This window comes from Carassius gibelio, chromosome B19, assembly GCF_023724105.1.
Source record: "Carassius gibelio isolate Cgi1373 ecotype wild population from Czech Republic chromosome B19, carGib1.2-hapl.c, whole genome shotgun sequence".
Taxonomy (NCBI): domain Eukaryota; kingdom Metazoa; phylum Chordata; class Actinopteri; order Cypriniformes; family Cyprinidae; genus Carassius; species Carassius gibelio.
Window position 1 is genome coordinate 17,207,263 of NC_068414.1, and position 12,274 is coordinate 17,219,536.

Here is a 12,274-nt window from a genome sequence, read left to right on the forward strand (position 1 = left end):
GGAGCATCAGCACTCCCTCTCGATCAAGACGGACAAACACACACTAACGGAAACACTTCCAGGTCACATGCATCAAAATCAAAGCAGCCTGGCCATACACTGTCCACCCCACCCACATCAGTATGTGATCCCTCGGGAGGGAGGTGGAGAAAATGAAAGAAAGGAAGAGAGAAGAGCAAGAAGCAGGAAAGGGGTGGGGATGATATTATTTATCTAATATCCTATCTTGATAGAAAAAGCTCTATGTAGATGGCTCATCACCTGCCACTCCTTATTTCTTGTGCGTGAGTGTCTGAGGTGTCTGCGGCATCGCTCCTCTAGACACTGTGAGATCCACCCCACCTCCTCACAGCATCTCCCTCAGCTATTAATATCCTCCTCATCTCTCAGCAAACATCTGCAGAAGGCGGGCGGGGAAAACGAGGACAGCGACGCGTCTCGCTCTCCGTCTCTGGTACATGCATTTCCAGTTATGCCTTTGCATTTACTGAAAGAGCATGCCGAGGGAGTACAACCCAGCACCCACTCAGAAAATGCCACAGCCATTCATGTGGCTCGCTGGGAAATGCCACATTCCACAAAAGACGAGAAATTAAAATATTGGGATTTGCATTCAAACAAGGCACCGTCTCTCAAAAGCAGTGTCACTGATGTCAGGGAGGCGATGACATTTTAAAAGAACAATTACTCTGAACGATCATTAAGAAGTTTGCAGATGATATCTTAAAAGGCTGAGTAATGGCCCATTAATTTCATCTGCAGAGACAAAATATAAAGCATTTATATTTAGAAGGGCCTATCAACTAAACATGTCGACTAAATTGATCTCTGCAGCTGTTAATTATGGGGAGTACAGATTGGGCAAAAGTGTCCAACTAGTCACCCAGTTATCTAGTCACAAGGTTTCAGACTATTGAGGAGACTACGGCTGAAACGATTCCTCAAATACCTTGGGTAAGTCTAACACAAAAAAAATCATTGAGGCAAATGATCTGCCTCGAGGCTTCATTTAGTCCATTTACTGTAACTACACACGGAACACAGTGTTTATTATTATTCCCGACACACAACCCGATAAACACTGGACCATAGACTGTATTAAAAAAAAGCACTGGACATAATTAAATCAATATGATGGCTAGTTATGATGTCCCTACATTAGCTATGTTTTGTGAAAGACTAAGCGTCATCCATGTTGATTTTCATGTTCTCTGTGACACACACACACACACACACACACATTCCCCATACAAAAAAAAAAAATACCACAAAAAGAAATTTACTTATTAGAACAGATTAATTTCTATAACTGCTGTGAACTGACCAGAACACAGAATATGAATATCAAAAACAAATGCCATGTTTAGGTATTTTTTATTAATATTATTTAGACTTATGCCTTAGTTTTAGTTTGTATCGTTTACCTTTTTAAAATATATATTGATATTTGTATTTGTATTTTGAGTATACCTTGCCAATTAAATGCATTAAATAGGTTTAGCTTTCCCAGTTATTAATCAATGCAATTTCAGCAACAAAAATTTACATTTTTCTAAAAAGGAAACAAACCTATCTCTTGTATATTTAGCATTGCTGTTTAATTAAGAACAATTACTTATCTGATTACTCGATTAATCGATGGAATAATCTGTAGAATACTCGATTACTAAAATAATCGATAGCTGCAGCCCTAAGAGGGGACTAAGGAGTAATTGGCTCCTCAAATGACAAAATAATCATGAAATTACTCGCTGTTAAGTAAGAGAGTCAATTGTAAACTTAATTACCATGATTCAAACAGATAAAGACCCATTCACACCGAGAAAGATAACTATAACAATAACTATATAGCATAGGTGGGCGAAATATCTGTTGACCCGAATAACTGTTAGAAATGTCAACCAGTAGAGATGCTGCTGTGTGATGTGGTCATGAAAACTTACCATCCGAATGCTTTTTTAAGCATTGCTGTTTAAAAACAAGTGATTTTAAGTGGTTGAAAAGCAATCAGCTGCATAAGAGAACTAATTCTGACTCAATTTCACAGAGTGTGGGAGTATTTAATTTTTTTCCCATTTATATGCCTGGAATGCTTAAATACACACTTGTATGTTTCAAAATGGCCATCTTTGCAAGTATCCTTGTAAACACAGTAATTTAGGTCTTAAGTGAAAGCAAACAGCTGGAAAAGAAAACGTGTAAAAACACATGATCCTGGCAGCTCTTAAAGTGACAGCAGTCTAATATTCCTGCTATCTGTCATTCATGTTAAAAAGACAGAAAATCTCTCACTGCTCTTGACTAAATCACTATTGCAAATTTAATAAGACAACATGTAAATTTAATTTACAGTTTTATTTTCTATTTTTTAGGCTAGCATTCGTTTTTGTGATATTGACACTGTTGACAGGAATTATAAAATTTCTATGGAATCTAATTTTGGTATCAAAGGCCTTATTTAAAGAAAAAAATAAATATTTAATTAGTTATATTTATATAGTAGACAGAAGTAGTAAATAGTTCACATATACATATATATATATATATATATATATATATATATATATATATATATATATATATAGCGCTACTATCCCTGGAGTGAACAAGCCTTGAGACACAAGCGAGGTTTGAGACAGCTGTGTGAATCTTGTGACTGACCCATTAAAAAATGTTTATAAGAGTCACTTGCTCATGAATCAAACACAGACATGGAAAAATGCCTTAAATAATTTAATTCGACCTGGAGTAGTCAGGAATTTCACTATGAAGGGTCGGACATTTCATAAAGGATATTAGAGACAGAGCCTTGTTCCTGAAGTCCACCACAGTATATCCACTAACCAATGGATCCACAAAGCTGATCATGTGATGGGGACACTGGGCTTGCTCCTCCTCTGTAACCTTATTGGTGATGATGTCCAGCCCTTTGTACACCTGCAGTGAGAAACAAACGAGATATAATAAACAAAGCAGCAATAATACATTTATGCACAGTAATGTATGGAGGAATGCAGTAAAGTTTGCGTGCTTCATACACCACATTACTGTTTCGCTTAATTCAACGTGACATGATAACTACATGAATCCTTAAAGGGAATCCTGGTGAGACAAGCAAAACAGGTCACAAGCACTTTTTCGCTCTGTCCTAAATAACTATTGTCATGATTCTTTGTGAGGATTGTAGTGTTTGTGTGACTATTGTGTAGCAGCAAAAAGACATGTGTGTGGACCCCAACAGAAAGATCTATTATCTTTGATGAGCCTCAATGAAAACATTGGATTCCAGTATATGAATGAACAAGAACCAGCTCTGAATTTTCAACCCCAGTTATGTGCCATCGGTCTATAAGTAGACACCATAAAGTGTTGTGGTCATTCAAGGAACACGTCAGGGGTGTCAGCAGGGTTTCAAGATCAAGGGCATGCATGCATCACTGTGGCTAAATTCAGAACAGCGTACCGTAACTCCTCTGCCCTTGCGTGCCGATTTCGGCAAGTTAGGAAGAAATGCTCCTGAATTATTAAGATCTTTTCCCCTGTGCTCTTCACAGGACATCCCTGCCAGCGAAATCTTGGTGAGGTGAACGGGGAGAACAGCATAGGAGGAGAGACAGGAATTCAGTCCATTCTTTCCAGAGCAGAATGGGAAACACTAATAAATGGGCGCAGAAGGTCTTAACAATTGCCTCAGTACTTGGCAAGGTACTGCCGTTCTGTTTTTTACTGCCCTAGTAAAATGCCTGTTTTTTGGAGCCAGTCCTCTTGAACTTCAATACTGCGAATTTACAGGCCTCTAACTCTGTGAAATCTTGGAATCAATAACAGCTGTTTTTCGATCTTGAAATAAAACGAAAACACAGAGTTGGGTCGCTAAGCTTGTTAAGATAGACTAACATAGCAAGGACTTTACCAAAAACCTCATAAAACTTTCACAAATGCAGAGCCCGAGTACAAAACACAACATTTTTGGTAACTGTAACACTGTTGGGAAAACTGAAGTTCATCAAGTCAGGACAATACGTTTATTAGTAAAGGTAGGTGTTCATATGTTAATTTCGCATCAAATCCTCATGAGTTACCTATGAAAAGAGCACTAGAAAACGATAACTGAATCTGAGACTGCAGATACTCAGCTAATAATGTAGCATTATGAGGGATCGATACAGCAAATCACATGGCCTGAGATAGCAGCATGCTGGGAACTCCACAGCTCTGTAGCGAGGGCATTTCAGGTCAGGTGACAGACAAACAAATGAGGATGGTGACAAGTTCTTCAGATGATGGAAACAGCACCCGATATGGTGGGTGGAACGTATCTGGTCCTTTAGCATGTCAGTTGTGTGGCTGTCTATACAGGGTCAGAAAGCTCTCAGAATTATTAAAAATATCTTAATTTGTGTTCCGAAGATGAACAAAAATCTTACAGGTTTGGAAATGACATGAGGGAGATTAATTAATGACATAATATTAATTTTGGAGTGAATTATCCCTTTTACATAAAAGCATCAACAGATGAGAGATAGATGAAAATCTACCACAAAGTTCATTTTAACAGTAGGTAGACTGAGTTGGGATCTTAACAGATCCTCTTGCTTTTTTGGCAAAACATGTGAAATGTTTAGTAAGAAAATGCACCAAATTATGGTTTCAGAATGTAATTTTAATTATTGAAACAGTTAACATGAGTGAAACCAATCAGTGTTTGTTTATTGCCTCATTCCCCTCATTATTTTCCACAGTAGGAAATGCATACAGTTGCAATAAAGAGGTGGGGGGATAAAGAATCTCAATATACATAAAGGATGCAACACGTACCATCAAGGTTAGATCTGAGAGAAAAACATTGAATTTGACAAAACTAAAATGTCATATAACCAAAAAACCAAGAAACCTTGCAACTACCACAGAAAACAAAAACAAAAAATGCATGTGTTCTTCTGAGAGGTTATATAGGGCCCCTAGCATATATGAGCTACCCTCCAGGATAGGACTAAAATTACATAAAAGAGATAATAAATAGGGGGTGGGGGTGCATGTGTGTGGCAAAGTATGAGAGAAGGCCCTGTGAATGCAGACCCTGGTCATGTGGCTCTAATTTGGGGCCATGTTTCTTAAGTGCTGCAGGCATTAGCAGGTTTTGTTCTCTACACCCGTTTGTTACCCTCTTTAATTAGGCTCCACACAAGCCTCTCATTAGCTGCATTTCCATCCACCTATTTTTATCCACATTTTAGAATATCGCATAAAACACTGGATGGAAACGCAAATATGCTCATAAATTCAAAAAATATGCATAAAGAAAAACTTATGCGCACATCTGTGTAGGATGAACTTCTTATCTGATAAGAAAAAATTTGCATAAACTACGATGGAAACACATTATCCAAATAAATTCCTCAATGCACATCGAAAAAAAAAAAAATAACGTGACTCTGCGCTATGAGGCAGATCTTGTTCACAGCATCTATATATTGTTATGGTCATTATTTCATCAAAGTATTTTTGTATAACTGTCTTTGACAACTGCATTCCCAACAGCGGCATCCACCTCCGAAAGCACTGACAGCATTTGTGCTTCGTCTGCTCGCTCTGAGGTGCAAGTAATTTATATCATATATGAAAATTATTATATACAGTGGCTTCTCCACAGTTTATCAGGAAGAGGCAATTTTGTTCTCTTTGACTCTTTGGATGGAAACTGTGCTTTATTCGCCTATGTTTTATGTAATATTCCAGTTTTGCGCATATTAATTTGAATCTTTGGATGGAAAGATAGCTACTGATACAGAGCCCACCCTGCGCTCCAGGCTTCAAATGACCAGTGCGCCCCTTATTCGCTCTAGTGGTTTAATTGAAGGCATATTTAATCTGGCACAAATGCATACGTGGCTGTGAGGGACGGAAGTTCAATGTGTCATGCTGGTGTATAACTTGGTGTCAATCATTTTACAAATGAAACTGGAATATTTTGTCCACTGAAAATCTGTGGAGTCATTTTAAATGCCAAATATAAAAGACTGTTTTATGGGGAAACATCTGTAACCGGCTATCGTTTAATGCACATGGTCACAACCCTGCATGTTAGGATATTGTTGGCAAGTTTCTTGCAAAAACTAAATCTCATTCAGAACCAGAATTTCGCTTAAAAAATAATGTAAAAAAATGCCCCATGTTTCACGCAACATTTTTTTGTGCGACCAACTTTAATGAAAGTACAGTTTGTTCGATGTGTTGTTTCAATCATTTTACAGAAGGAACACTGGAACTGGAATATTCTGTTAAAATAAATAAGGGGAGAAACACCTCAATGTTCTGTCGATTATTAAGGAGCATATAAAATGTGTAAATAAAATTATTGCCAACACTTGGCACAAACTTTCTTTGACAAAATTTCCCACAAACAAACAGTTCAAACTGGATGAGATTTTTTGTCAACGGAAAATCTGGGGAAAGATTTAAAGTTTCACTGACTTTTATCTCTTCATATAGACATGTTCAATTTGACTGATTAAGCCATTGAAGTTTCGTTTTTATGATTAGACTTTGTTGCGCTTGCCGCGTTTTGTCTGGTTGACGTCGCAGTGCTGAAGTCCTGCTGTTTGGTCTCATGCCCTTCCATAACTTGAATAGCAGGCATCTAATCCCATGCAGCTGCCTATATGTGTGTGTGTGTGTGTGTGTGTGTCCTAGAGAGCCAGAGTGTCTAATTGAAACTCATTATTAATGAGGACAAATGGTCCACAGAGTGGGAGATAGAAAAAGAGGAGTGGAAACAGGAACAGGACAATTTCACATTTTCCAATTGTAAAAAAAGACAATAACAGCATTTATGAGGTAGTAAGAGTTGCGGCAGGGTGAGAGAATCCAAGCGCTCAGCATACACAAGAACTGAGCAAGACACGGCTGACACAGTCTTATGTGTTGACCACAGCCCAACGGGGCGGGGACCATTTTTCTTTGTGTGTGAAGAGAGTGTGTATATATGAGACCCAAAAAAAAGAGAAGGACAGAAAGCAAAGGGAAAAGGGGGTGAATGAGCAAAAAGGGTGTAGTGAATCCAGTGACCCAAACCGCAAACACTCAGACGAGTCCCCAGACAATGGTTTTAGTGTTGTTGAGCTGTTAGAGCCGGCCACGGCTGATCCACACAGCACCTCAGGCCACGCACGAGACAGCTGCTCCCCACTATTCATACAGGGGGAGGGACGGGGAGAAGTGACAGTACCACCAACAGCAAGTCAAGACAATTAACTAAATACCAAGTAACACTTTTGATTATGATAAAAGCTGGAATCCAGAATCACATACTGCCTGAATAAGTACCTCATTTGATGTCAAATCGGCAAAGAGTGTGTTGAGCTACTACACAAAGCAATTAAATGCAAGCTACCTAAATAAACAAAGAGGGAGAAATCTACTTTGGTTATATAGTATAATAAATATTGTAAAATCTCATATATAAGACTAGTAAACAAAGTCTATATTTAAAAAAAAAAAAAAATAAATGTACGGATCTATGACATGTTGATGGCAATTAGAACAAATGAGAAGCCTGCATCTGTATTCGAGGTGGAAACTGCAAACTGAGTTTCTCCAACAGTGTACCTCCCACTACACATCTTTAAAGCCCCAATCGTGGAGTCATTCACGCTGCCCCACTCTCCTGCATCTTTCCAAACCGTTCCTCCTCTCCTCCAGGAATGAGTTCGTGAAGCCAAGCTAATAAATCATTCACGATGTCACTCTTTGTCATCGTTTTAGTGCTATCGTGAAGTCATCATTTGGGGAGGCTTTCTGAATCGTGCCGCACTCAACACCCCACCCACAACTAACCCATTTCCGCACCTCGTTTTAGGCTTTTCTAGGAGGACCGAACACGGCGCCAGAGGAGATGATCAATGGGGAATAAATGAGAGACATCACTTCTATTTCTCGCTTCAGTCTGCACCAAGAGACCAGAGCGGGAGTTTAACTGGACATCAGGCCGATCTTGAGCTCTGTCAAGGTTTCTCAGGATGAATGCAGACGTCACAGCGGGCATGTGTTTTGCCGCCAGTCCTAGGCAGCCAGACAGACTGACACAATTGGATTTTCATTCATTCAGCCCAAATTGAATTTAGCTTCTGGTGTGTTTGGCAAAAGGGGGGAAATGGTTCCTACCAAAAGCATTTAGCGCCTGAGCAAACGCAGACAAACTGACTCGCCCCTTCAAAGCAAAAAAGGCCACATTAACCCTTCCCTTGTCTATATCCTTAAATAAGGTTATAAATCATTTGACAGATGTTTACAGTGATAGTTCTGACAAAAATAACAATTATGTCACTATATAATCATGTTGTTTCAAACCTGAATGCTGTTGATTTTTGGCTGTGGAACCAATTATTTATTTTATTTTTTGATAGAGAACCAAGATTTTTTTGTCATTATTTACTATTTGACACCATGCTTTTATGGTGAACCTGGTCACTAAGAACTTATGTTGAATGGAATAGAGCTGCATAAACATTCTTCAAGTTACGTTCTACAGAAGAAATAAGGAGCCTATAAATATATGTCAGCTATAAGAGCCAATAACAAATAGAGAAACTAAACTTGTTAGTATTTTGCCAAAACTATTAAAAATGAAATGTCAAAAATCTAAATTAAAAATAGCTCAAAAGAAATCTCAACAAAATTAAATAGAAATATTAAATAAACAGAGAAAATATTAACCAACAAACTTAAACTTTACTAAGAAGTACTAGGGTACAATAGGTACAACACCTTATCAAAAAGCTCAGGAAAAACGGAGCAGATCATGAGGCCAGCAGAGTATTCAGATCAGGTTGATAAATGATTCTCTTTGAATTACGGTTATCCCGTGAAACAGGAGAGCACGGATAAGTCAAGGCCTGTCATTTGTCATGTGGGGAAAGTTAGTGGAAGAGAGAGAGGCAGAACATTTTTTGAGTCCATTGCCTTTGAAAGCCTTCACATCATGTCATAACGTTAAACAAATTTCAGGTAAATAGTTATTGAGTATGTGAATGGACATTCAAGGCTCTTGCTCTCAGCTGAGAGTCGGTTGAAACTGGTCACCAGGAGAAAAATGGAGATCAAGAGAAAAGAAAACGCTTCTGAGTCAAACTGCATTTCCTAAAGGGCAAATGTCTGCTGGATTCTACTGATAATGAAACATTTGCAAAAGAGAATTTTGATTATGAAAAATCTAATTAAAAGCAAAATTAGGATAAAAACTCTTAAGTGCATCTCAACGTCAGTCTATTCCAGTTTTAAAAAGTCATAAGAAACTACTCACACATTACCTGGGTTCATGGGCCACAGTTTTGGAGCATTACACTGTGAGCAAAGGTCCAATTATTAGAAGTGCTAAAGTTCTTGAGAACCAGTCTGAGAAACGTCTGATACTGTGCCTATGATCCTGAATGATTAGGTCTCTTTGAATTTTTTAAGTGGCTCCCCCACATTTTAGCAGATGTGTAAAGACAGAAAGATTGACATTGATATAGAATATTAAAACATTCATATTGCGTATATTTTTGTTTCTCAGACAATCTTCCAATTGCGGTGTCAAAAATCAGAGAGAAAAAAAGCCCCAAAACAGCCAAACATCTTGTACTCTGTCATATGCTGAATTTGTGCCGTCAACTGACCGAATAAGAAAGAGCTTTGCATTGTACCAATATATAATCTCCCTTTTATTAACTAACATCACCGCATTATAGAGATCCAACGGCTGCACGGTGTTATTAGTTACCATTCATTATAACTGGGCTAAAGTCATTTAGCAGGTCATTGAAGCTCAAATAGATGGCATGGGTGTTTGTACAGGTTGTTGCGGGGTGTCTCATTTTTCTGTTATCCACGTTACCCTTAAACCCTTTGGATTGCTTTTATACTGATCAAAAGCTGACACCAGCAAAGAGTAATATGAATTGGTTCCGCATCAGTGGACACAAACACACACTAAAGGCCATTAATAACCGTTTGCGTTAGGGTCTCCTGGTCTTTCACTCTTGTGAATGGCCCATTAAAAAGACTGCTGGGATCTTGAAGACCTCGTGTGAAAGGCAGGATGCCCTGAGCATCTAAAATCCCTTCTTACTTTTCTCCAGTTACAGCCTTAGTGACCTTGGCCGGGGTTCCCATGAGCAGTTTGTCAACCCAAGGTCCATTGAACCCTGCCCTCTTTGACCCTTCATGTCACAGCTTGCTCCAACAGCAAGAATTCTGGTACCAGACATCAACAAACCATTATTCAAATATTCAATCCTAACCTGACCACAAGAACAATCAGTCGCTCTCTCGGCTTAGTCCCATTCTAGCCCTCCGTACAGTACTGCCATTCAAAATGTAAATAGTCTTCTGTGTAAGCCGGATGGCTGCTGAATGTCCAATGAAAGCATAATAGGCGTGGAGGCACCAATTCAGCACTTCAATAACGGCTTCCCAGTAGCCTGCCCGGAACAGAACTCAACAAAAAAAGAAAACACAACTCACTCTTGCACAAACATGCATTTACTATCCATGAACAAATGCAATACTCTTCCATATAGGTCTACAGATAAACCAAGCACACATTTACTTCTGCTGGGTCAATCCAAAGCTCTCATTATGTCTCTCTCATGAAGCGTTACACCAGTGAGGGGTCTTGGAGGAGCCAGCTTGCAGCTCAGTGTGTAAGCAGTGGATGGGACTGCAGTGCAGCACAAGGGGAGGAATTTTATTAGTGTAACCCAATTAACTGCACCAGGTGACAGCCATGCCACTCTCAATAGAGCAATACATCCCCAAGGAGGCCTCATGAGGGAAGGACAACGAAAGGCTCTAATTTTCTATGGAAAATATGAGTAACCGTTGAAATTACAAAAGTCGCCAAGGGGCATTGCTAGAGTATTCTAAAGCATTCAAAATAAGTTTATAAAATAAATGCTGAAATGTAATTAAAACTAAATTTGTTCTGTATGTTTTAGAGTGAAACACAGCACTGTGTTTGTTTATCCATTTATGATCCAGTGTTTTCAGTATCTCAGAATGGCTCTGTTCACAGTTACTCAGCCACACATGGTTTTTGAGGATGGTTTCTGTGTATTTGGGCATCAATCACCTTCCCAAACTTGGAATTAGAAGTGCTTTAAGGTCAATAAAATAAAAAAAAGTTAATAAAATACAAATTTTAGATGCTCCTTGTAGTGTGGTTGTGGTATTCATCAAAATGAAAGCTTAATAGTTTAAAGTTTGAAAATTAAGAATTTATTAGAATATAAGAATTTGAATTTGAAAGTTGTGCTGTTTATTATCATTATTTTTATTACCATATAATGTAAATGCAATTTATTTATTTAACAGTAAAATATTAAATTAGTAATGTTTCAGATCTGTTCATTTTGTAATAATAATAATTATTATTATTATTATCATCATCATCATCATCAAATCATGTTATTATTATTACCGTATTTTTCGGACTATAAGTCGCACCTAAACATCAGTCCAAAAATACGTCATGATGAGGAAAAAAAACAAGTCGCACTGAACTATAAGTCGCATTTATTTATAACCAAGAGAAAACATTACCGTCTACACCCACGAGAGGGTGATCTATATTTTCAGTGGTAGGCTACAGGAGCACTCATAGACAGTAAAAAAAATGGACACAGCGACCCTATTGGATTCAACGGAGACAAGTAAAATCAATTAGAAGCAGGCACTTTCTGGGGGTCGAGTGTATTGCGCAGACACAAACTGAGCTTGAAGACGTAGAGGTCACGTGAGCAACCTGTCGGACAATTTTAAGTCTTCTAATAGCTGTGCCAGGAGAAATCTGAATCACCCACCGAATCTTGCAAACGTTGTTGAACAATTTTGTCCCGTTGCTTCTATCTACTCTCTATGGGCTTCATGTCTCAACGCCCCCACGACTGCCTCATAGACAGTAAAAGATTGCATGCGAGCTTCTCCTCCTGTCCATATGGTAATTTCTCTACTGTGCGACAGAGAGTTGCAGTTTATGATGCAATCGTTAGCCTATTTTTATAAAAACTGCTTCTACGGGGCCACTATGCAAGATACAAGGTAATGGGCTAGTTGCATATCTCCGCCATTTTGGATTTTTGGTCTTGCGAGTGTGTGCGTAGATATTTCCGGTTGTGCTAAACGTCAGTGCAGAGAACCGGAGAAGTCCAAATATTACCTTCTATATGTTTACAGGATTTATAATATCACTTCAATGCAAATAAGATATAAACTGCTATTATCACTATACTATAAA

The 12,274-nt window shown here is 38.4% G+C and overlaps 1 protein-coding gene across 5 annotated transcripts in view; it reads right to left on the minus strand.

Annotated features, from left to right (window-relative positions):
* Positions 1 to 12,274, minus strand: part of LOC127979441 (tRNA dimethylallyltransferase) — a 45,704-nt gene that overhangs the window by 26,134 nt on the left and 7,296 nt on the right. For 3 of the 5 annotated variants that reach the window (XM_052584912.1, XM_052584913.1, XM_052584911.1), the window contains exon 2: positions 2,845 to 2,937. In XM_052584912.1, the coding sequence (XP_052440872.1) occupies positions 2,845 to 2,937 (93 nt within the window). Of the gene's footprint in view, positions 1 to 2,793; positions 2,938 to 12,274 lie in introns of all 5 variants that reach the window. The other 2 variants (XM_052584910.1, XM_052584909.1) reach the window with 1 other exon arrangement.